General features: G+C 42.7%; 1 protein-coding gene across 2 annotated transcripts in view; it reads left to right on the top strand.

Annotated features, from left to right (window-relative positions):
• PPP6R2 (protein phosphatase 6 regulatory subunit 2) overlaps nt 1-24,437 on the top strand; it is a 106,920-nt gene that overhangs the window by 41,010 nt on the left and 41,473 nt on the right. For both annotated transcript variants that reach the window (XM_056340335.1, XM_056340336.1), the window contains 3 exons: nt 6,786-7,031; nt 14,435-14,621; nt 15,380-15,517. In XM_056340335.1, the coding sequence (XP_056196310.1) occupies nt 6,805-7,031; nt 14,435-14,621; nt 15,380-15,517 (552 nt within the window). In that variant the 5' untranslated portion in view covers nt 6,786-6,804. The remainder of the gene's footprint in view (nt 1-6,785; nt 7,032-14,434; nt 14,622-15,379; nt 15,518-24,437) is intronic.

Raw genomic sequence — 24,437 nt, 5'->3', positions numbered from 1 at the left:
TCACTCCTCCTGCATCTCTCAAGCCCCTGAACCTCAAGGCAGTCCCTCCCATCACAAGTGAAGATCAGGTTCAAGGTGACCCGAGGAAGCTGAACATACACAAGTTTGTGGGACCTGGTGCAGTTCATCCCTGGGTCTTCAGGGAATTGGCTGATGTAGTTGCCAAGCCACTTTCAATCATACTTGAAAAGTGGTGTCAGTCAGGTGAAGTCCCCAGTGACTAGAAAAAGGGAGACATCACACTCATTTTTAAAAGGGGTAAAAAGGAACTGCCAACCAGTCAGCCTCACCTCCGTGCCTGATAAGATGACCAAATGGATCCTCCTGGAAGACATTGAAACATATGGAAGACAGGGAGGTGATTTGAGACAGCCAACATAACTTCACCAAGGTCAAATTGTGTCTAACTAATCTAGTAGCCTTCTATAATGAAGTGACTGCATCAGTGGACAAGGGAAGAGCTACAGATGTCGTCTACCTAGACTTCTGTAAGGCCTTTGTTATGGTCCCTGACAACATTCTGGCCAGCTAATTGAAGAGATGCAGGTTGTGGATGGACTGTTAGATGGGTAAGAAGTTGACTGGATGGTCATGTCCAGAGAGTTACAGTCAGTGGCTCAGTGTCCAAGTGGAAACCTGTAACAAGCGGTGTCCCTCAGGGGTCCATACTGGGACTGATAATATTTAATATCTTCATCACTGACAGTGGGATTGAGTACACCCTCAGCACGTTTGCAGATGACATTAAGCAGAGTTAATGGAGTTGATTTGCTAAAGGAAAGGGATGTCATTGAGAGGGACCTTTACAGGCTTCAGGAGTGGTCCCATGTGAACATCATGAAGTTCAGCAAGGCCAGGTGCAAGGTCCTGCACCTGGGTTGGGGCAACCCCAGTATCATTACAGAGTGGGGGATGAATGGATTGAGAGCAGAAGTGTAGAGGGGGACTGGGGAGTACTGGCGGATGAAAAATTGGACGGGAGTCAGCAGTGTACTCTGGCAGCCCAGAAAACCAACTATACCCTGGGCTGCATCAAAAGTAGTGTGGCCAGCAGGCTGAGGGAGGTGATACTCCCCCTCTGGTGATGAGACCCCACCTGCAGTACTACATCCAGCTCTGTGGTCCCCATTACAAGACAGACATGGGCCTGTTAGAGCAAGTCCAGAGGAGGCCACAAAGGTGATCAGAGGACTGGAGCATCTCTCCTAGGAAGACAGGCTTCTAGGAGAAGTTGGGGTTCTTCAGCCTGAAGAGAAGGCTCCAGGAAGACCTCATTGTGGCCTTTCGATATATAAAGGGGGCTTTTATGAGCCTCTTATGCCTCTTATGAGAGAGGCTTTTTACCAGGGCCTGTAGTGACAAGACGAGGGGCAGTGGTTTTAAACTGAAAGAGGGCAGGTCTATGTTGTACGTAGGAAATTCTTTACTGTGAGGGTGGTGAGGCACTGGCACAGGCTGCCCAGAGAAGCTGTGGCTGCCCCATCCCTGGAAGCATTCAAAGCTAGGCTGTATGGGGCTTGGAGCAACCTGGTCTAGTGGAAGGTGCCCCTGGAGTTTAGACCAGATGATCTTTAAAAGTCCTTTCCAACCCAAACCATTCTGTGACTATGAATTTGTTAGTGCTAGGAGCTGCTTATTCAGGCTTTGTTGTACTTCTCAGCTGCCACAGGCACTGTAGTTCAGACCCCATACATGCATACTGTTTCTCTTGTGTCTGACTTCTGGCCTTCCAGGACCGTTCATCTGGCTCCTGTAGGTTGTGACTCATTCTGTTGGTTCGTTAGGTGGGGTAAGTGTCTCTGTGGGGTTTTTGTGTATGGTACTTTTCTACTTTCAAGCTTGTGGAGATGTTAGGTGGATTACAAAACCTCACTTGGTTGCCTGGACACTTGCTTTGTCCTAACTGTTGGTTTCAATATGCCCTGAACAATCATTTCCAGATCTTACTTGCTGCAATTTACTGAGTAGCCTGTAAGAGCACTGTAGCTAAAAGAGATTTTTTTGACTGGAGTGAGGGTGAAGAAGAGTCTCATGTTGTTGCATGTGCTTTGGGCAGCATGATGGGAGAGGCCCTACTGCAGGGTGGCATCCCCTTCCCAGCTGTACCCAGTCCCAGCATGCTGGGAATTGCATCAGTGTCTTCCAGAAGCCCAGCTCTGCCAGCGAGGACTGGGAGAGGCTGAAACTCCTCAGCAATTCTTCTCAACCTTTGTTTTAAGAAGGTTGGAAAGAGGATCTGCCTGCTCTGTGCTGAGAGAAGAGCTGTCTTGCTTTCCTAAGGACCAGTTTATCAGTGTCTCCTATAGATTAGACTATAGGTTTTCCTATAGATGTATTAAAAGTTTGGAAAAACTATAGAATTGACAGATTTATAGTGGGTTTAAATTTGAAGAGTGAGATTTACGTGTGTATTCCACATATATGTATGGAATATATATGTATTTGGGTTAACTGTGCACCCAAACATTCTTAATTTAAGACCTTTTATGCCAGCTTTTCACTCAGTGAATTTGTAACTAAGCATAGTTAGTTAAAAATATCTGAAGAACAGTTTGTAATGAACACACTATACAGCCAAACAGCATTACTGTCACAGCAGTGTCATGTAGGTTGAACATTCAGATGTCTGTTCCCAACTCGGAAATTCAGTTTCTTGAGTGCATTTTCAGTAGCTGAATGGACAGATGCAGAAGCTCTTGCTTGTGGCTGTAATGTAATTTAAAAGTTAACCTTTTAAATTTATTTTAATATATTGTTGATTTAAACAGCTCAAATTAGAAAATGCTTTTCTCTCTGCCACCTCTCCCGCTATTTTTTGAGGGGAGAAACTAGTTCTCAAAAGATTGGAATCAACCTAAACTTAAGTGAATGGCAGTTTGGAAGATTGTTAGGAAATGGCAGTGGATAGGCATGGTGGAGATCTGGGTAAGCTTTTGTTTTGGACAGCTTACCTGCACTTTTGCCCTCAGAAACTGAGCTTGGACTGTCACAAATAAACCCTATAGCCTTGATATTCATAGGTAGCTTTACAAGAAACATGATGCTCAAGGTTTGGCTAGAAGTGGCTGATGCCTTATGTTTAAAAGGAACTTGATAAGTATAAAGGGGTCTTCTGGACGTGATGTTTGATCAGGATCTCAGTTCTGTTTCTGCTGGGATTGGGACCATGTACTTCTCCATAATGTGTATGTGAGCTCTGTCTCAACGTGCTGGAAGTCCAAAGCCAGCAAGTATGTGGGGTGTACAGGAAGACTGCAGGAAGACAAAGGTGTAAGGAGACTGTACTTTGGATGGCCTGATAGTTCATAGTTTAAATGTTCCCTTCATTATCTAGTATTGCAACACCACCACATTCAAACAGGGCTTCATCCCATCAGCAGCTCTGTGTCACAAGAGGCAAACATGCAATGGTTTTCTTGATTTCTGCTAAATCTCTGTGATAGAGACATTAAAAGAAAGAATTATGTTGACATGGAAAAAAGCTCTCTGAAATTGAAGTTATCTGTGACAAATTTTGAAGCACTGAGTGGAGCTCTAATTTGTTACCAAATATCTTGTGTAACGGAGCTATTCCAAGAAAAAATAGCCTGAATTTCATAAGGTAATCCTTCTTTTAGAGATCCTTAGACACTTACATGCGCAAGTGAAGAATCCTTGAACTGAGGTAGGACAGAAAATGCATGTCAATAATTTAATTGGTAAAAATGAAAAATCAGTGTTCCTTTTAATATGTTTCATTTGGTAGTTCCTATAAGCTCTTCAGTTGGTGGTTCAGTATGAAAGCTGCGCTGCAATGTTGTAATTAAAAAATTTGGGTCTTCAGCCTTTTAAATTGCCCTGCTGTGGTAACTAGAAAGCTGTGTCTCGCTTCTTCAGTAAACCTTCCTGGAGGAAAAACTGTTGTTTTCTGTTTGTTTTTTTAAAAGGATAATTTCAAAATTCTGTCTTGGATATAGTTATGTAAGCAGTGGAACCGGCAAAAGATCAGGCGTGGTAACGTTTTTGGTTGCTGGAAAAAGCAAAATGAATGGTTGGAGCAAGTGTTCCTGCTGCTGCGGAAATAGCAATGTGGGTTAGGTTAAAAAAAGCACTGTGATCCTGTTGTATAAAATCACATGCTTATATACAGATAATCTGGGAATGTAGCACACTGACATCTCTCATCCAGTGTACTTCATTTTGTCAAATGTGTTTTAGCTTAATGATATTATTGCAGAGAATGTTTATCTTGCTTGAGCTGTGCTTATTGCCTTTGTCAATGGGCAATAACAGTTACTCTCATTATCTTTCACATTGATGATTGTTTATTTCTTGAAACAGTCTTTGATCCCTAAAGCCTGCAACATGGTGCCATTTCTTTGTGGTCCCTCATTGCACTTGATCTTCTGTGTAACATACAGACCTGGGAGTCGACCATCTCTTCCTGCACAGGGCTCCTTCCTCTTTTCCTTTTGTTAGACCTCTGTATGTGTAGCAGAGCCGTGGGGTTTCAGTGAGGATGAGACAGTGTCTGGGGAAGAACTTAGTTTGAAACACTGTATGGGAGCCAGAAATGAAAGGCAGTACACAGATTCTCAGATAGTTAAATGACTCTAGCTGCTTTTTGAAGTACAAACATCTCCTGATGAGGAAGTGAAGCTATCTTGTACTCTCTGAAGATACTGCAAGTGTTACAGGGGAAGAATGAAGATTACTCCTTATTTGCTCCCTGTAGGGAACAGTAAAAGATGCAACGTTGAGAAATAAAACCAAGAGCAGTAATTTAAATTGTGCCAAACTAATCTGAGCTCTTTCTTTGGCAACAGATACTCTAGATAAAAGAAATTCAGTAAATCTTGTTTCTCTGTGGAGATCATTAAGATACTTAGCACAAAAGCTGGAACAGGATTGTGAAAGGTTGTGGCTTGTTGAGGAATTGTGGTGAATTAGCTGATCCTGAGGTGAGATAGATGTTAAAGGGCAAAATTGCAAGAGAAAATCTACTAAGCAAGAGGAAGACCACTGGAAGAGTTTCTTAGGGGTAGTCTGAACACTCTCTTGTCTTGATATAATTGATAGCTATTCTAAAAGCTGAAGTGTATTAGGGAAGCTAACTGGAAAATAATTACTAGAGCTCACATACAGAAAAGTCAAGCTAACAAAGAGGTAAGAAAGCATTAGGGGTAGGAGTAGGGATGAAAATGAGTAATACCAAGTGCAATGCTTTATATTTAGCAAAAACTGAAGGAGAATATTCTTCCTAACCTATATGGCAGTAGTAAAACCTCATCTGAAATGCAGTGTATTATTCTGGGGACACGCTGAAGACTCCTGCAAACTGCAGCAGATACAGAGAGGGGACATAGGATGATCTGAACCACTGTGAGCAGGGTTGGGGGAACGCTGCTCAGGCAGAGGGTCCCTGAGGCACTCTCAGGGAGACTTGGAGGGGACAAAAAATGCAGCTGGGGCAGGGTTTGATCTCTGCTTGTGGAAAGTAACTCACTGTGTGTCTGTGGGACTAGGCTCCAGCTCAGGTTGGTCTTTGTCATTTTTTGTTAAATGCAGTGTCTTTCTTTTAGCACTTCTGCAAATAACTGTTTGAAAATCTTTTGTATTTACTTGGGATTATGTAAAATGTCCACATGAAACTTCCTGTGAGGGAAGGGGATGGCAAGGAGGGTTTCCGTTTGGCAAGTATTTACAAGGACTTGAGATCCAGAACGTGTAGGAAAAGAAGGCTGTTCCTTCTATTTCTGGATTTATAGTAGCGTTTTGGCATTTCTGTTATTGGTAAACACCTGTAAGTCCCAATCCCAAGATGCAGTAAAATGTGCAGACCTACGCTGGTTGAAAGGTGGCTGCGGGGAGATGAAGTACTGTCTGTTTTAGGATGGTCAAGAATAGAATTTAGGCATTATTTTACAGACCAGATTTTAGCTGCCCAGCCGTACACCCTTTAGATAGTATAAATTACTAGTCTCTAAACCATACTTTTTTTCCCCCAGTAAGGTGATAGTTCAGAATTTTGGAGCTTCCTACAAATGCAGTCCTGATACAGATGCTCTGTATGTTCCTGACAGCATGGAGGTTAATGGTCCTGCTGACACCCTGCTCTGGAGTTGCAGGGCTTACAGTTGCAGATCACACACACACACCCCTGCTCCCCCTCAAAAGACCACTTGCAGTTTTATACTTCTATGACGTCTATAAGATTAATAGTATTCTAGGATTTCATAAGGTTTATATTTGTTAGCAGTTCAACTCTAGGTTTGCTGATGTTATTGCGCATAGTGCTCAGTAGTGTTTTTTTAATACTTTCCGATTATGGTCTATATTTATCTCTAGCTGTTATATATACATTGGAGGCATTTCTTCCACTTAAACAAATCGATTGTTGCAATTATGGCTGATGAGCATGACTCTGAAATACAAGTAATGCAAAAAAATCCCAAACCCTTTAATGCAAATTTTTACAGTGCAGTAGCGTGGTTTCCCTGTCTGTGACCAGCCTTGACTCTAATCCAGCAAAGCATTTCTGTGTATGCACATCATCTTTGATTTTCATTTCAAGCTACTTGCAGTTAAAGTTAATTCATGCATATATTGTGTCCATTGTTGATATCGTACAGCTGTAAGCAAAGTAGTACTAGTTTTCTGGTGCAAAAAGTTGTTAATTTTGCTCATAGAATTTAACTGATTTTTACAAGCTGTCCAGCAGCTATGTTAAGGTATTCTGCTCAGAATTATAAAGCAGGAATAAATAGCGAAGATGGAATATTAACTCGTATTCTTTTGCATTATAGCTAGTTGTGTCCCATCAACATGTTCTGGAAGTTTGATTTGAACACAACATCACATGTGGACAAGCTGCTGGATAAAGAAGATGTGACACTTCACGAGCTGATGGATGAAGATGACATCTTACAGGAGTGTAAGGCTCAGAACCGCAAGCTGCTGGACTTCCTTTGCCAGCAGCACTGCATGGAGGAGCTGGTCAACCTCATCACGCATGAGCCCCCTGTGGATATGGATGAGAAGGTCCGCTTCAAGTAGGTATTAGTTTTCTGTCCTATATGAATAAAACTGAATGAGAGACCTTGATGTTGGAAAAACACTGGTGCAAGATGGGTATAACCTTTTCAGTTCTGGGAGAAGAGCTTTTGAGTACTATAAAATATTTCACAGCATTTTGTTAATTGTAGTGAATTTTCAGAAGTTTCTTTGTTTTAATGGTTTAACATTGAGTTTATCAAAAAACCAAATCTCTTGCTGTTTGTTCAAAACTTCGCAAGTAAAATAATTGGTATCTCAAAAGTACCTTTAGTATGTTTTTATCAAAATGGCAAGCAAAGAGCATTCTGCTCCAAGTTAGAAATTTCTGAACTTGAGAGTGGTTTTCAGTAGTCAAGCCCACAAAAGAAAGTGAGCTGTACAGTGAATAAAAGATGTAATATTTTCAATGTGCTGCATATGCAAAACCTGTGGATTTCAGTGATCATATAGTTAGGGAGAGGGCCTAACTCTGTAAAGAGCCTATTTCTTATGGTGGTGAACTCGTCACATGTGTTTGGTTCTCACAGCAGGTTGTGTTTATACATTTTTCATTAAATGTATACTTGAAAATATTTACATTTTGGATTTGGGAAGTTTGTTTTTCTTAAGTTTATGTAAAAACAAGAGGCTTCTCTTTGTATAAATAAATAAATAGAAACAGACAAGTTTGTCACTGTGGGAATGGTTTGGTGCTGGTTATTGCTGCTGTTGCTTGAAATCCACAGAAGAAGTTGATTTATTGTTTAGGTTTATTACTAGGTGAGATAGTGGATCAGCTCTGTTAGGTGACACTTTCATGGTGAGTGAATGCCATGAATTATGTTATATAGAATATTATATGGCTGCATTTGTAAGGCTTCTGCTGCGAAAGGTGAATTACTAGAAGGAACCAGAAGTGTTAGCTTTATCCTCTTGTCCTACAGATGCAAATTTTGTACAGATACTCTTAAACCAGGGATGTGGTGCACAACAGCCTTTCGACTTTTTGCATTTCCTGTATCAGATTCACGTGTTACAGCAGAATAACTGGCTTTTCATGGGCCGGCTGGCTCTGTGCTTCCTGCAGCCCTTTGTTCGTATTGTTTGCACAGCTAATCAGAGATGAACTCAAACCCCGAAGGTCTGATTGAAGAGATGGGTGATGCTTTCCCTTGTGCTAAGAGTTAAAGAGCAGAGGAAATGCTGAACAACATTAAACTTGCAGTCCTTTGCTGGAATCTGGGTGTACGTTGTTCAGGAGAGAGTGAGGAATTCCAGAACCATGCCAGTACTAGTTCATACATTGCCCACGTCACTGCAGAATACCCTACTACTTCAGTTAACCACACTGTATTTTTAAGTCCTGTTCTTTTGAGATTATTTTTTTTTTTTTGGTGGCTGCTATCAGAAGGTGGTTTATGTCTCTGATCCTATGTGCTGAAGGGTGGAAGTGAAAACCTTTTCCTATTGCAAACCAAACAGATTAAGGGAAGGTGGGGACAAACACAGATATCTGAAGAAGAAAACCCTTAATGCAAACCAGAATGAAGAGGGAAGCTCAGTAGGAGAGCGTTTACTCCCAGGCATCCTTGAATTTCTGGGCAGGATTATATGCCTTTTCATCAGCTTTTGAAGGTAGCATATGATTAGGCAGCTTGAGGCCCGGGGTTGATTGAGGACAACACATGGACAAAAGTAGACAGTGGTGGGGAGAGGCCAACCTCCAGTGTTGCTGTCCCCCTATGCTGGCAAGGTAAAAGAAAATCTTGTGTTGGCAAGGCTTTAAGTTAGCAGTCTTGTTCACCAATCTCTTCATCAGATGATGGCATTGTATCTTCTTCCTCTTCCAAGGGCAGCCCATAAGGTGCTTGCTTGAAAAGCCAGTTTAGTGTGGTGGGAAGTGTGGTTCTGCACTATGGACAGATAAGAGAGTCTTTGATGGCAACAAGAACTGCATAGTGACCTGCTTGCCAGGATAAGCAGAGCTGATCCTTATGAAGTTGGTTTTTTTGGAAATACTACCAGTACCATAGATAGACTGGGCAGAGAAGCATTTTCAAAGTGTGGTGAGGTACTGGAGAGGGAAAGAGGGTTTCAGCTTATTAGAAACTGGGGACACTTTTGGAATAAATAAAGGCTAAGCAGGAAGAATGGACTCTGTCTAAATCTAAATGGAATCCAATTTTTGGCTCTTAAGAAAAGATTATGAAAGTTTCTAAACTGGAATGGGGAGAAACTTTATAGGTTCAGAAGGAGGTGCAGCTCAGAATGATGTGTGCTGTGGAAATGGAATCATCAAAATGCTTTATTTTTGAAATGTCACTAGGATGGAAGTTCATAAAGTTCAGAAGGGAAACTGCAAAGAGGAAAACTCAACAGTGAATCCCCATCTGAGCTTAGCGTGTGAAACTAAGCAACCAGATGAAGACCTGTGGCAACCAAAGAAGTGTATAAACTGTTTGAAATGTAATGTCTATTTCTAATGAATTTGTTGACATACTGGGGTGTCTCATAAACCTGTTGAGAACATGCAGTAATGAGAGTACAGCTTGTAGGAAAGGCAGAGTAGATTCTGCTGGTGTAAGAGTGGGCTTTAGGGAATAGAGGGCTGGGTGTCGAGTGAGGTAAGTTAGCTGCAGCGTGGAAGCCTTACGGGCTGGGATACTGTGCCTAAATAGAAAGGGTGGTTATATCTGACAGTGTGAAACTTGGAGACCGTAAAGGCTGCAAGAGCAGAACGTGCTTTAACAATGAGAGGGTTCATTTATCCCCCTGTTGACAGGATATATATCACAGGGAGGCACGGTGCATGAATTTTTAGGAATTGTGAATGCCTTTTGCATGGAGCAATGAGCCAGAAAAAGGAGAAATAAATCTTCATATACCCTTGTGGGCTCTAAGAAATGTAACTGTTGTAAAATCACTTTGTAATAGTAACCATAGTGTACTCAGATTTAATGTCCTCATAGGAACAAAAAAGACGTAAACAGCATTGTCATGGGCTTGGGGTTTGTTTTTCTAACTCTTAGGAGTGGAGCTACATAAATATGAGGAGGCTAGTTAGGAAGTAAATGATACTGTGTAAGGGTAAAAAGCTCGCAGCTGGCCTCGAAACATCTTGGTGGCTCATGGTAAATGCAGAGCTTATATTTCAAAGATGTAAAAAAAAAAAATCCTAATGTAGAAAACTGAGTTGGTTAAAAACAAATAACTCACTGAAGGTAAAAGTGCATCCTCACGAAAAGGAAGCTGTATCCAGATATGGAAAAGGGTATAGTGGTGAGTTAATCCGTGAGACTGCATGAAGGGGTTTTTGGGAAGCAGTTCACTAAAGGCAAAACCACTACTACTCTAAACCTAAAAATAAGGAAGCCTTTCTGAGAATGTGTGGGGCAGATGGGTGATCCAAGTGTAAAGGAACATAGGACCATAGCAGAAAATAAAACTACATTGTCTGTGTGCATGCTCATTTCTGAGACTTCTTGGGAGATTCCCAAGTGGTGTCTTCCTTTACAAGGGAATAGTCTTGAGGAACTGTCTTAAATTGGAGCATCTGTGAAACAGAATCAGTAGAATATTTTTTAGGAGTGGCTGGTATTCACCTTAGTGATTTGAAGGAATAGGGAGTTTCTGACCTGGTCAACCTTTAAACAGTTGTCCAGAAATGGCAAATAGGGCACCAGTTCTTAAGAAGGGCCTCTGGGCCCATAAATCTGGCTTCTGCATTGTGCACATGGAAGAATTTATGGTATAGCATTATGATTCATAGACACCTTTCTAAATGCAGGCACTCAGCCATCACACAGTACTGCTTTTGTTCAGGAGCTGAGTTTGATGGAGTCGGTGAAACACATGGATTATGGTGATATGTGGCATAAGCACAGTCCAAAAAGATAAGGTCCCTTATCAAAGACTGTTGAAAACAAGCTGTCATGGGATAACAGAGAAGGGTTCTGTCATCAATTAGTAACTCCTTAAAGAAAAACACAGATGAGGGAAAAAGGCTAGTTCCAGCTTTCTGGTTTTGCACTGCTGATCCTTGTGCTGTTTGATATATTCATGCATGAAATAAGAGGGGAGAAGAATTCTAAACATCAAAAGTTGATAAGACTACCTTTAACTAATTTTGCATTAACTTAGTTAAAAGGTATAAAAGTTTCATGATATTATATGACCAAGCAGTAATAAAGCAAATGCAGTCAGTGCTGATTGTGCCATGATTAATGGCCCAAATTACGTGTGCACTTTGATGGGCTTCAAATTAGCTTTCACATCTCAGAGAAGGCTTTGGAGTCCTCCTGGGTAGTATGCTGAATATATTCGATAAACGGTGAACGCAAGTGTGTATTCATGACCCAGGGCACAAAGCTCTACATGAAGCAATTCAGTGTATGTACTGGAGAAGTTATTGTTGTCCTGTAGCACTTGTCTTCACCCTTTATGTGCTACCAGAGCAAGAAGTATTTTCCTTGTTAAGAACCAAATGGAACTGTGATGAGTAAAGTAAGGCTTTAAATTGAGAAGGTTGAGGTATGGAATTTCTTCCAAAATAAAAATTCTTACTCAGTGAACTTAAGAAAACCGAACCCATAACAGTTATTAGGGTAAAGGTGGGCACAGAGTGATGCACTTGAAAGCACAATAACTGAAAGGGAGCTCCAGTTGAACTGTGAATTGAAAAGAGCAGAGGGCCAGCACAGCACCCCGCCAGTTAAGCCATGTGTACAGCACTGGGATGGAAGTCACATATGCACAGCTCCTGGGTACAGCTAATGCAAACCCATGGGAAGAACAGGCAAGCGGTCAGTCAGCTGAAGAGCAAGCTGCAGGTCTCCTCACAGAATAGGTGCAAATGTCAAGAATGGCCATGTGGGATCAGATGAAAAGGTCTTCCTTTTCTGGTACCTGGTCCCTGACAACGGTCCTAGCAATGCTTTTATACAGTGGCGTGCTCAAATGTGCTGTACTTGAAATATGAGCAGATCGTCAAGTCACACAATGACACAGTGGTTTTCCTGTCTGTTCCTTTTCTGTGATTTCCAGCGATCCATGTGTTTGTTTTGTCACTCCAAGAACTGAGCTGATATTTCTAAAGACCTACAATGATTCTACAATTTCTTCCCTGATAGGTGGTCACCTGCTTAGGAAACGTTGCCAGGTATATGAAACATGCTGTGTCTGGGAAGGTGGGAGATCAAAGCTCAGAGCACAGGGTCCCGTTTTGAGTTTGGAAGGTGCTGTTAAGATTTGTTCCTGACTTTCTGTTAATGAGGGTCAGAGCAGAAATTTTAAGTAATTTTGACTAAGAACAAAAAAACCCAGATAAATGCTCAATCTGGGCTCTGTTACACACTCCCAGGTCTTACTGCAAAGGTGGTAAAGGTGTGAGAGGCACCCAGTCATTTCCACAGCTCTTTTCTGTGTGGGTTTTTTTTCCTTTGAGATTGAGGCTAGGGAAAAAAAATATCTATGCATTGAAAGATTGTTTCAGCTTCACTGTTCTGCAAAAGTGAAGGTATTCCCTTTGTGTTGTAGGAACAGTGGTATTATTGCAGGAGTGTTTTATATTGATCTAGGAGTTGGCTTGTGTCTGAAGTTACGAAAAGTGGTAGATCTTGCATAATTTTTAAAAGTGGGAAATTTGTTGTGTGTGTGTCTTGTGGAATGGCACAGTTTTTATTTAGAAAGTGAATGTACTGATTAAAGAATGAAAGTGCATTTGCAGCAAGAGTATTCTGTAGTTTTTTTAATGTTACTAATTTAGTTGGCTGCTACTAAAATACATAATAAAGTTTCTTTTTGCTTTTGTGGAAGGAAAAAGAAAACTGGCTCTGCTTACAGAGAGAAAGTGCTCAAACTTTAAAGGACCAGTTTTATTTTTAATCTGTATCACTTGATAATAAATGAAAACTGCTTTAGGAAACACGGATAAGAACCAGCACTCAGTGGGAAGTTTGGTGTTCAGAATTGCTGCTTTGTGCTTAGTACCGCTGAACCACTTGAGCACACCCTGTCAGACTCTTTAAACAATTAGTGGGGTAAGAGTAAGTCATGGTTTAAAAATAAATTCCAGCTGCCTTTTGACTCCAGAATCATATATATCATTGAAACTGTGAAAATAGCGTTAAAGTTAGTGCTGGGTTGAATTTCGCAGCACTAATGAACTGCTGTTTCTAATTACAGTAACCTCTCTGTGATGGTGAGTAGGTCTTTTTTGAAGGAATTCTCTGAAGCCCTTTTTATAGATGGACAGTAGGTAGAAGATGAAATTAAGACCCTAATCTAACAATGAAATGCTGAAATGAGTTGGGTTTTTTTTGTTTGGTTGGTTTTTGGTTTTGTTTTTAAATAAAAATAGCTGGATGAATTTTGATGTGGCGTATGTGCAAGACAGCCTCCCATCCCCTGCTTAATCCCTTCATTGCATGAGTAATGGAGAGACTGAATCAGTGAAATGTTTGCAAGACAGTGGCATGTAGCTGTACCCTACAGCTGGCTTTTAATGTTGAAATTCAACACTAAGAAACTTTGGTCTTCTAGCAAAACTCCTCAAAAAGCATGGTGGGTTTTTTTTTTTTGTATTGACTTTAGATTATTGCTTTGTATGTGTGCACTTTGATATTCAAGACTTTGTCTAATTATCAATGTAATATTAATTATAAACACATTGGTATCTTTTCTGATCATACCTGTGACCTGGAAGAGTAAGAAACAATGTCAGGGAAAAAAAATTCATTAGCTGTCAAACATAACTTCATATTTTGATTTAAGTGAGCAAAATTCTCTAAAGCAGGCACAGTAATGTTTTCTGAAGAACAAGTTAATTTTATAGAGGATAAGAGATGTTACTGAAAAATTGAAACTCAAAAGGTTGGTTATGAATTGCTCACTTGTATATAGTGTATGCTCATTTGTTAGGAGTTTTGTGTTAGATCTAATGTTCTGTCTCTAAATTCTAGGCCTTGATTTAAAAACAAACAAATTAATTTTTAATTCGACTCCAGTAGTGGAAAGAATAATTTCTCAGAAACATTACAGAAACCTGCTAAAATATGCATTCTTCAAATCAACCTCAAATTTTTGGCTTGATGTTAGTTGTGCAAATGCAGTATTGTTAAAAGATTTAAAGAGATTTTAAGTGTATTGAAACTGATTAAACATCACTTTTAAAAATCAGAACTAGCTACAATTGGAAGGCAGTTGAGATGCATAATTCAGTGTCCAAAAAAACCATGCGATGTGTTCAGGAAACAGTGTTTCCTTAAAATGCGTCATTAATGTAGATGACCCCTGTTCCTCGTGTGTTCATTCCCCGCCCCTCCAGCAGTGGTGATCCTCCTACTGTTTATAACTTTAATAAGGGAAGATTTTCTTGAGAGTTTTCATTTCACCTTTAGTTGCTCTGGTTCTGTCCTTCCAGATATCCAAACACAGCCTGCGAACTGCTGACCTCAGATGTGCCACAGATCAATGACAAGCTAGGAGGGGATGAAACTCTGCTGAATATCCTCTATGACTTCTTGGATCATGAGCCTCCTTTGAACCCTTTGCTTGCCAGTTTCTTCAGTAAGACTATTGGGAATCTCATTGCAAGAAAAACAGAACAGGTAGTGGTTAGATTTGTCCTGATACATAAGCACCAATTAATTTGCTAACATTGTTTGTGTTGTGTGGCAGTATCATTGCTATCCTTGTGATCTCATTGTATTTTTAGAGTTGAAAAATAATTTGCTATACTCTTTATGGTTAGAGTAAAAATGTAGTCTCTGAAAAGTTCTTTGGATTTCTCAGGTGAGGGAGTTGTTGGCTTGTATAGACACCTTTGCATAGTTTTGGTTTCAGATCTACAGTAACTGGGATATTCCTGTGCCATAGCTAAAGCTTTTTTTTTCTGTTCTAAGGCATGTTTGATGCACCCTTTGATCATGGCACAGAATCATCTCGTTGCGTAAACAATGCCTCAGTCTCATGCCTGTAAATGGGGTGCGGGAAACATGAGCTGAGCAGTGTTTTAGGAATACATGCATTCCAATTCAAAATTGATTTTTTAAATGAAGGCTTTCAAGAGAGCCTTAGTGGAATGGAAAATTCTCCAGCTTCACCAGCTTCTTGACACTCCTATTTCTGTGGGCTTGGGTTTCTTTGTGTCATAGAGGAAAGAAAAAAATAGTTTAAAAGATTTGATTTAGTATTGTCTTGAAATGAGAATGTTATTCTCTTCTTTTGCTCTCTGGAGCATTTCTCAACCTCGTAGCCATTTTGCATCAAGATTGGTTGTTTGAGACAAGAAGGTGAAGTACAGGAAGTTCAGTGTGCCTTGCCTGTATGTTGTACTAGCAACTGATGATGACACTTTTATTTTTAGGTGATTGCATTTTTAAGGAAAAAAGACAAATTTATTAGCCTGGTGCTAAAGCATATAGATACATCAGCAATGATGGACCTCCTGCTTCGTCTAATCAGCTGTGTGGAGCCCGCAACTCTACGACAGGAAGTACTGAATGTGAGAATCTACTGCATTTTTTTTCTTTACAGGATTGGGAATAAGGGGGTTTGTTTGTTTGTGTCTTAAAGGAATAGAATTCTTTGTCATTTATTATGAGAGCAGATCCACTCTTCTGAAAAATATTTTTCTTAGTACTAGAGTCTGCACGTTGGTTACTTTGGGTACTTCAGCCTGTTTGTGGCTTGCACAGCAGAAGAAACTTGCTTCAGTCCCTGGCAGTAAGGGATTTTCTACTCATTTTTCCATGTAGCAACCATTATTTACTCTAGCTGTTTTTGCTGTAGAGCTTTGACAAAGGAAATTTGTAATCTTTCCCAGTGTTCAGGATTTTAGACTGATCTTTTGGGACAGTAATTTGTTTTAATTCCTTGCCATGTTCAAGGGTGTATGTGATTGTTGTAGATGATATCTTGTGCCTCCTCCTTCCCATTCCTCTTTAATATGAGGCCTTATAAAATATCTTACTGAGATGCTTAGTTGCTTTACAGGTAGTACAAGTTTTTCTCCCTTCGCAGCCCAGTCTGGGTGAGGCTGTCTCATCCCCTCTTTAATGGGCAGATGTGCAGGACTGGAGGAAAATAAATCCTACTTTTAACTCTCTCTCAGTAAACTGGAAGAGCACTGTGCCATATGGAAAACTGTACTTGAGTCACTGAAGCCCACACCAGCACTTAGATGTTTGGCAAGCTTTGCTGCCTAAGTCTTCTCTGTCCAGAGAATTGACCACACCGTAGCTTAGCAGGTAAATGTTCTTCACAGTAACTCATGATAGATGATTACCCTTGCTCAATTCCTCCTCTCAGCCTTACGGTACATCATGCAGTACACATGATGTTACAGAGAAGGAAAAAAATAAAGGCACAGATCAGTCCTTACAGACTTGTATGGGCATTCATCTGTGAAAGGAAGATTTCAGTTTTTGACAGGAAAGTCAGCAATTCAATTGGTTAGACATCAGATAGTAATACCAAGAAAGGAGGTGGGAAGTAAAAAAAGCCTTCAAGAGATGGACTGACATAGGATGATGGTGATGGGGGATTCACTGCAAGAGAAAGCAGCTTTGCAGAATAGGTCCAACCACATTCCAGCTCATGATGGCCTCATGCCCTGAGGGGTGAGGGCAGGGATTGCTCCCCTTTGTTCAGCACTGGCAAGACCTGTCAGGGTCATAGAATTGTTTGGCTTCGAAGCAACCTTAAAGATCATCTATTTCCAGCCCCCCTGCCAGGGGCAGGGACACCTTCCACTAGACCAGGTTGCTCACAGCCCAGTCCAGCCTGGCCTGGAACACTTCCAGGGATGGGGCAGCCACAGCTTCTCTGGGCAGCTTGTGCCAGTGCCTCACCACCCTCACAGTAAAGAATTTCTTCCTTAGATCTAATCTAAACCTGCCCTCTTTCAGCTTAAAGCCATTCCCCCTTGTCCTATCACTACAGGCCCCTGTAAAAAGTCCCTCTGCAGCTTTCCTGTCAGCCCCTTTAGGTACTGGAAGGCCGCTCTAAGGTCTCCCCAGAGCCTTCTCTCCTCCAGGCTGAACAGCCGCACTTCTCTCAGCCTGTCTGCCCAGGAGAGATGCTCCAGTCCCCTGGTCAGTCTCTGTGGCCTCCTGTAGGCTCACTCCAGCAGGTCCATGTCCTTACGTTGGAGGCCCTGGACCTGGACGTAGTATTGTAGGTGGGGTCTCACCAGAGTAAAAGGGGTGAATTGCATCCCTCGAACTGCTAGTCATGCTTCTTTTGGTTTACCCCAGACTACAGTTGACTTCGTGGGCTGCAGAGACACATCGCTGGGTCATGTTAAGCTTCTTGTCAAGCAGCACCCCCATGTCTTTCTCCTCAGGGCTGCTTTCAATCCATTCTCCACCCAGCCTGTGTTTGTGCTTGGGATTGCCCCAGTCCGGGTGCAAGACCTTGCACTTGGCCTTGTTGAACGTCATGAGGGTTGCACGGGCCCACCTCTCAAGCCTGTCAAGGTCCCTCTGGACAGCATCCCTTCCCTCCAGTGTGTTGACTGCGTGACACAGCTTGGTGCTACGTAAGATCTATCCTCTTTCAGCCTCAAACCATCACCCCTGTCGCTACAGGCCCCACTAAAAAGTCTGTCCCCATCTTTCTTATAAGTCCCCTTTAGGTACTGGAAAGCTGCTGTAAGGTCTGCCCAGAGCCTTCTCTTCTCCAGGCTGAACAGCCCACCTCTTTCAGGAGGCCTAATACTACATTGGGGTCTCCAGGTTATGTTTCAGCTACTTTCCGAGTACAATGTGGATGTCATCTGAACAACAAAATGCCTTCTGCATTGTGTTTGTGTGACTTAGCAGAAGCTGATAACTTTACTGTCTAAGTAAAGTTTGAGAAGAACTATTTTTCACTGGAAAGTGCTGCTGTCAAGGGTACATCACTTAGGGGTGTGAAAAGAACTCTTTTCCACTTGACATTACTATGCTGGCAGAATCCTTCTGTGAACTTCATTTGGTTCATTATAAGGTTCTTGATGTTTGGGAAGGTAGTGTTTTACAGTGTCAGATTATGAAGATGATACCTTAAGTGTTAAGTTAAAATTCTGTTCTGCATAGCAAGTCCCACAGCACCTCTCCTTAGAGTTCTGAAGTCCACATTGTTGCTTTGACTCATTAAATCAGACACTACCTGATAACTGTGCAAGAGTCTAATTCCTGGCCTTTGATGGCATGGATGTGATAGCTGGATGGTGCTGGTGGCTCTGTTCTCTGCTTTTTTTTTCTACTACACCTTCTAAAGTGTGTGATTAAGCTTCCTTGTATACCCCTTGCTCAGATGATGTTAGCCACGGTGGACGTTCTCACTGTCCTAGTGCATTTGACTCCCAGTGCTGAGTGAAGCTGGGGCAGCGATTCCATGAGTGCTGTAAGTTGGCATTGCCATAGAAGGAGGCATTCCTGCTTTCACCTTACTGCTTGTTTTGCCCATCCAGCTCCTCTTGAATCATTGCCAGCTGAAGTGTTCATGTGGTTCTAAGGTGACATGGACTAGGGAATTGATCCAACTGAAAACATCTCTCCTTTTATTTGTGTATTTTGCCAGGATTGTTTTTGGCCAGCTCAGTTCCTTGATTTGGTTTGGTGGTTTAATTTTTTTTTTTTTTTTTTTTTTGCATAGACTTGTGCAATGATAAGGGAGGAGAAAGGAGCACAAGATAAGTGGATGAGTATGAGCAGAAAGAAGGTGGCAGTGCCATTTTGTACGTTCTTTAAACTGTTTGCAGAACAACAGTTCATGGTGGTTTTCCTCTTTCTCTTCCTTGATCTGTAATTGAGGGCATACAGTTAACACAAAAATAGGATAATGCTTTATCCATTTCCTTCTCTTCACGCATGACAGAGGAATGCTTTGTTCGTGTAGCTCAGATTTTGTTGTTTTGGAGAGCTGTGCCATCAGGAAAAAACCTTGCTAGCACAGGCTGTTCATACTTCTGTCCCAAGTTAGACAGAAGCACCACTGTACAAGGGAGCCTCTAGATTCAGTAGCCCATAGGTTGGTGTGATGGAAGTGAAATAATCTGTTTTCTGCATTGCATCTTTACAGCCCTGTCTCCTCTCTGTTTCTGGACTCTCACAACTGAAAATACTAGAAGAATCTTAATCAGAAACCTCTAAGGAGGCCCTTCCAGCAGGCTTGTCTTTCAGGCAGCTGCATTTTGATATCCTTGGACAAATATGACATTGTGCAGATGGATGACAGTGTATTCTCTTAGATCGATGTCATTTGATCCTGAAATGTCTCTGTGAATTTGTGAAAGGAATAACATTGTCTTTAAATAATTTACTTGTGCAACGAGAAAGTTCACATGTGGGTTGCTTCTTGAAGCATTTTTAATATCAGGACAGATAAGTGGCATCAAAGAAATCTGTCCTCTGCCTGCATTTTATTAGTATAAAATCTTACCTAAAAAAATGCTGAGAGCCACGACCGCTGTGAGAAGACTTCATGTCTGATTTTGCTGGCATGTAGTAGGTATTAATGTGAATATCTCTTCTGCACTTCATCTTTTCATGCTTGTCTTAGTGAAAAAAGGTACAGCTTCTGTTGTATAATCTTAATGGAGGAGAATTAGGCTGGCTTCCTTATTCTGGACTGGAGGAGAGAACCTGCTGTGGCTCAGCTGTAGCACAGTGAGTCACTGGGATCTCACCACAAAACCCCACCTTGGGGTTGCAGAGTGGGTTACACCATTCCACATGCCTGACACAGTTTCCTTGGTAATTGGGAGAATGTGATCCCTGTTACTCTGAAGACAAATTCTGCTTGTCCTGGCTGGATCCATGTCTTCTCCCTGCATGTGAAGAGTGCCCAGGCATGGACCGTGGCTTCTGCAGAAACCCCTCGCAAGCTTAATACCTCTGTAGGTGAACTGATCTTCCAGTTTTCACCACTTGTAGCCAGGGTATCACGTACCCTTTTTGTCAGGGTCTTAACATGGATACTGTTCATAGCACAGAAAAAAGACCTACTGCACATTGTCCTGCTTTTTTTCTGTTGCTTTCACAGTTAAAAACCTGCAAGAATAAAAAGGGTATATTCTTCATGCTGTTTTTACCCTAAAGAAACAGTAGCTCCCAGGGCTTGGTTAGACTAACACCTGTATCTTTCTCTTGTACAAAAATTGTCCTACTGCAAGATCAGTCCTCAGCTGAGGAAAGATTAGTATCAATACTTCAGTGAAGTGACTGTTGATGTTGTGGTCCTTGAAAGATTAGACAACTTGGTCTGTTGATGGCTGCAGAATCCCTTGGTTGACTACAGTCTTAAATAGTAAAGCACAAACTTTCTTTCACTGTGGCCAATTAGGAATATCCAAGCCAGAGTCAAACTGTTACTAGGTATATTTTCAGCAGGTTTTAGAAGACTTAAGTTGGAATACCTAATATAACAGACTTTCTTAAGCATTGACTTCGCAAGACCTCGAAGACTTATTCATAGCATAGTGCAGGTTGGAAGGTCCCTGAGAAGGTCCAGTTGCCTCTGCAGAGCAGGTCCCATTAAGTAGATTGCTCAAGGCCTTATCCAGGTTTTTCAGTATCTCCAGAACTGAAGACCTGTCTGGGCCCTCTTCCAGTGTTTGATCACTCTCAAGTGGAGATTTTTTTCCTAACACCCGATTGGAGTTTCCCTTCTTGCACCTTGTGCCTCCCGTCACAGCATCTCCCGAGAGCAGCCTGGCTGCATCATTTGTCCCCACCCCACTCTGCAGTCAGAGACCACAATAGCGTCTCCCCTTCACCTTCTCCCCAGGCTGAGCAAAACCCATTCTCGGTCTTTTGTCTGGCCTCATGTGCTCCAGCCCCAACCATCTCCAGGCCGCCATGGGACCTGTGTGCTATGGCAATGTCTGTCCTGTGCTGGTGAGCCCCAGTCTGATCCAGTATCTTGATGGGTCTTGCTGGTGCTGAATGAAGGGGAGCAGTCTCTGCTTTCATACTGCTGGCTGCCCTCAGGCTGTCAGGGGCATGACGCTGACTCCTGGTGTGACAGGTCCACTAAGGACCCTCTTGGCCTTTTCTGCAAGCTGTTTCTGGGTCATTGACTCCCATCTCATTTTTCCATCCCCTGTGTAGGACTTTGCATTTTGCTTTTTTGAACTTCTGAGGTTCTTCCCAGGCAGTTTCCCAGAGTCACAGAATGGTTGGTGTTGGAGGGTGCCTCTGGAGATCACCTAGTCCAGCCCCCTGCTAAAGCAGGTTCTCCCGGAGCAGGCTGCACAGAGTTGTGTCCAGGCAGGTTTTGAATGTCCCCAGAGAAGGAGACCCCACAGCCTCGCTGGGCAGCCTGTTCCCCTGCTCTTGTCACCCTCACAGTAAAGATATTTTTCCTCATATTCAGGTGGAGCTCCCTGTGGTGCAGTTTGTGCCCGTTGCCCCTTGTCGTGTCGCTGGGCACCCCTGAAAAGAGCCTGGCCCCGTCCTCTTGGCACTCGTCCTTAAGATGTTTGTAGACATTTATAAGATCCCCTCTCAGTCTTCTCTTCCCCAAGCGAAACATGCCCAGCTTTCTCAGGCTTTCCTCAGAAGGGAGATGCTTCAGTCCCCTCCTCATCTTGGTAGCCTCTGCTGGCCGCTCTCTAGATGTTCCCTGTGTCAGTTTCTCCAGCTTGTCTAGGTTCCTCCCCTCCTGCATATTAGCTGCGCCCCCTCGCAATGTGGTAGTCAAGTAGGTGTGGGAGAAGGTCTGCGTGGGTGAGCAGGACACTGCTGCCTGAGCTCAGGCATGCGCAGACAGCACTGACGTGATGGAGCATCCAAGAGAGGCAGTGAGAGGCTGCCCGAGCAGGCAGGGATGTTGCTAGGAAAGCCGAGGCTCAGCCAGTATTGATCCTGTCAAAGGCTGTGATGGGCAGCACAGGGAGTGATCCAGGGCTTCACCTAACAGGGCCTTGTAGCTAACTTGCGTGTGCCCGAGATGCCCCTTGGCAGTGGTATTAGTGTACATGTGGCATCAGGAGGAAAGATTGGTCATCCAAGGGCTGGATGAGCCTTGGCACTCTCCCCATGCACCAGGGGAGTCTGAGCTGCTGGCAAGCAGCATGGTTGTTGAAAGAGTAAATCTGGCTGGTGAGCGGGTTCTTTACTCCCTACCTAAGAGAGTCTCCAGCCATGCTCATCTCCCGCTTCCCCTTCTGTTGGTGAATTGCACGCTTAGGTGGCTCTGATGACTCCTTTGAGGAAACCTGTTCCTTCTTGCCTGTTACTGCCAAGCCGTTATGCCTTTTCTGTAAGTGCACATTTCCTGGTGGTGCAAGAGCTTTTTCATGTTGCCAGCTTCCAGCCACTCATGACTCGGAGAGTCTCCATCCTCTAATTCCTGTGTAGTCTCTGGCTGTTGGTGGTGAGACACTGGCACAGGCGGCCCAGAGAAGCTGTGGCTGCCCCATCCCTGGAAGTGTTCAAGGCCAGGCTGGATGGGGCTTGGAGCAACCTGGTCTAGTGGAAGGTGTCCCTGCCCCGGGCAGGGGGGGTGGAACTACATGGTCTTTAAGGGCCCTTCCAACCCAAACTATTCTGTTCCTCCTTCCATGCAAAATTAGGGTCCGGAAACCCTGACTCTTTCCATGGTCTCTACAAAAAAACCCTGTTGAAATTCTTTTCATGTAGTAATATGAACAATAATATATAACAACATAATACTACATTTTCTTTGTACCTCCAGCCATAACTCCTGTCACGTGGCAGCACAGTGCTTAGATGAGAGTGCATCTGCTGTGGGTGAGGGACATTATCTCCACCAAGGAAAAGCACAAGGTGCTCCCTGCTGCCTGGGACCTGGTTGACCATGCCCTCCCTCTCTCAGTTCTATATGGGTTGAGGCCTCCCATGTGTCAATGTAGTTGCCTCAGGTGGTGGTGGGGACTGTGCCCTCTTGCATGTCACCACTGTGGTCGTGCTGATTTGCAGTTCCATGCAGCCTCGACCAGCACCTCCATGCCCCCTTCCATGCCTGTGGCCTCATTAACTGCCAGGTCCCAGTTTGCCTGGACCAGTTTGCCATGTCCCACTTGTTCTGTGGTGCCTGAGCGTACATGATATAGGTGTTCCCCAGCAGTAAGCAATTGGGCAGAAACCCAGTGCTCCATAATCAGGTGGCAGCAAACAGCAGCCTGGTCTGTTTGCAGACAAATCAGTTGTCTCCTGCTTGCTTGCCCTGTGTCTTGCAGTCTTCCTTTTCCTGTAGAATAATTCAAGTTGCACACATATGCAAGTTTTCTGTCCATAAATTCCTTACAAGTGTGTCATTCATCAGTAAGAGTAAATACACTACTGGGTTGCATGTGGTCAGAATAGTTTTCCTACACTATCACTCCACATTTGGGTGTTGACTGCCATTCCTGATGCTGAGCAGGAAAAACACAAGGAAGCATGTTGATCTCTGTTAGTTTTGCGTTTCATGTGTGACTCTTAAGGGAGATGCTGAATGTAACACTGTTGTGCTTCAGTCTAGGTAGGTAAGCCCTGCAAGTGTCACAGCTTTTGTTTGAGGAGTCCATTAAAGAGTATTCCTTTCCTTATGAATGTCTTCAGTCCATCTCTTAAACAGCAGCCTCAAGACAGAGGAATTGTTGCCTTCCAGTTTTACTAGGTGGTGCTTAATTCACCAAAGTTTGGTATTGCTCTTCTAATCTTAACACGTTATTTCAGTTGGGATTTTTTTTGCTTTTGAATTTCATTTTCTGTGTTCCTTAGTTCCCAGGAACAGTAATTCCTTTGCTCAGATGACTGCTCCTGCTTCCCTCCCCAGTACCTCTCTCTGTGGCCATCCAACTCCCCCTGGAGCCCATTCTTATGGCAGTCCAGGCAAAAAGAGCAAACCTTCTTATCATCCTTGCTTACCGTGTGACTCCCAGTTTTCATTAACAAGGCCCATAGGCTCAACTGATTTGGGACTTGAGGGAGGATGCTGATACAGAATAAAGTTGCAACTACAGTGGAGAGCTGGGATTTAAGTTGCTATGCTCTGCAAGGGGAAGTGAATACATTTAATGCAGCGGTGTTTATTAGTTTTCTTCTGGGCTGTGGAAGTTGTAAGGGTAGAAGAAACTTTGGTAGGTAAAAAATCCTCTGCTGATACAGATTGACAGGTAGGTTCTGCACGAAGCAATAAACAGGCTGAAACACACTGTACCATATCTATGCAGCTTACTATTTGAAGAATGGAAAGTTGCAGGTAAAAATGGGTATAAGTGTTTGGGATCTTTTTAATGAAGTTGTGCAGTGTGTTAATACTGTGGGAATACCTGGAGATTGCAGTCGAAATCTGGGCTCGTAATCATGGTGCTGTGCAAACACGGGGTGTAGAATTGATGATGAAAAATGAAAGATGCCAACATAACAGAGGAGAGATGGGTAATTTTATCGTTATAGAGAATGCCAGTAGGCATAATGCATTTGAGA

The sequence above is a fragment of the Falco biarmicus genome, chromosome 5 (genome assembly GCF_023638135.1).
Source record: "Falco biarmicus isolate bFalBia1 chromosome 5, bFalBia1.pri, whole genome shotgun sequence".
NCBI lineage: Eukaryota > Metazoa > Chordata > Aves > Falconiformes > Falconidae > Falco > Falco biarmicus.
Note: the sequence above shows the minus strand (reverse complement) of the source record. Positions and strands in the feature narration are given on the sequence as shown.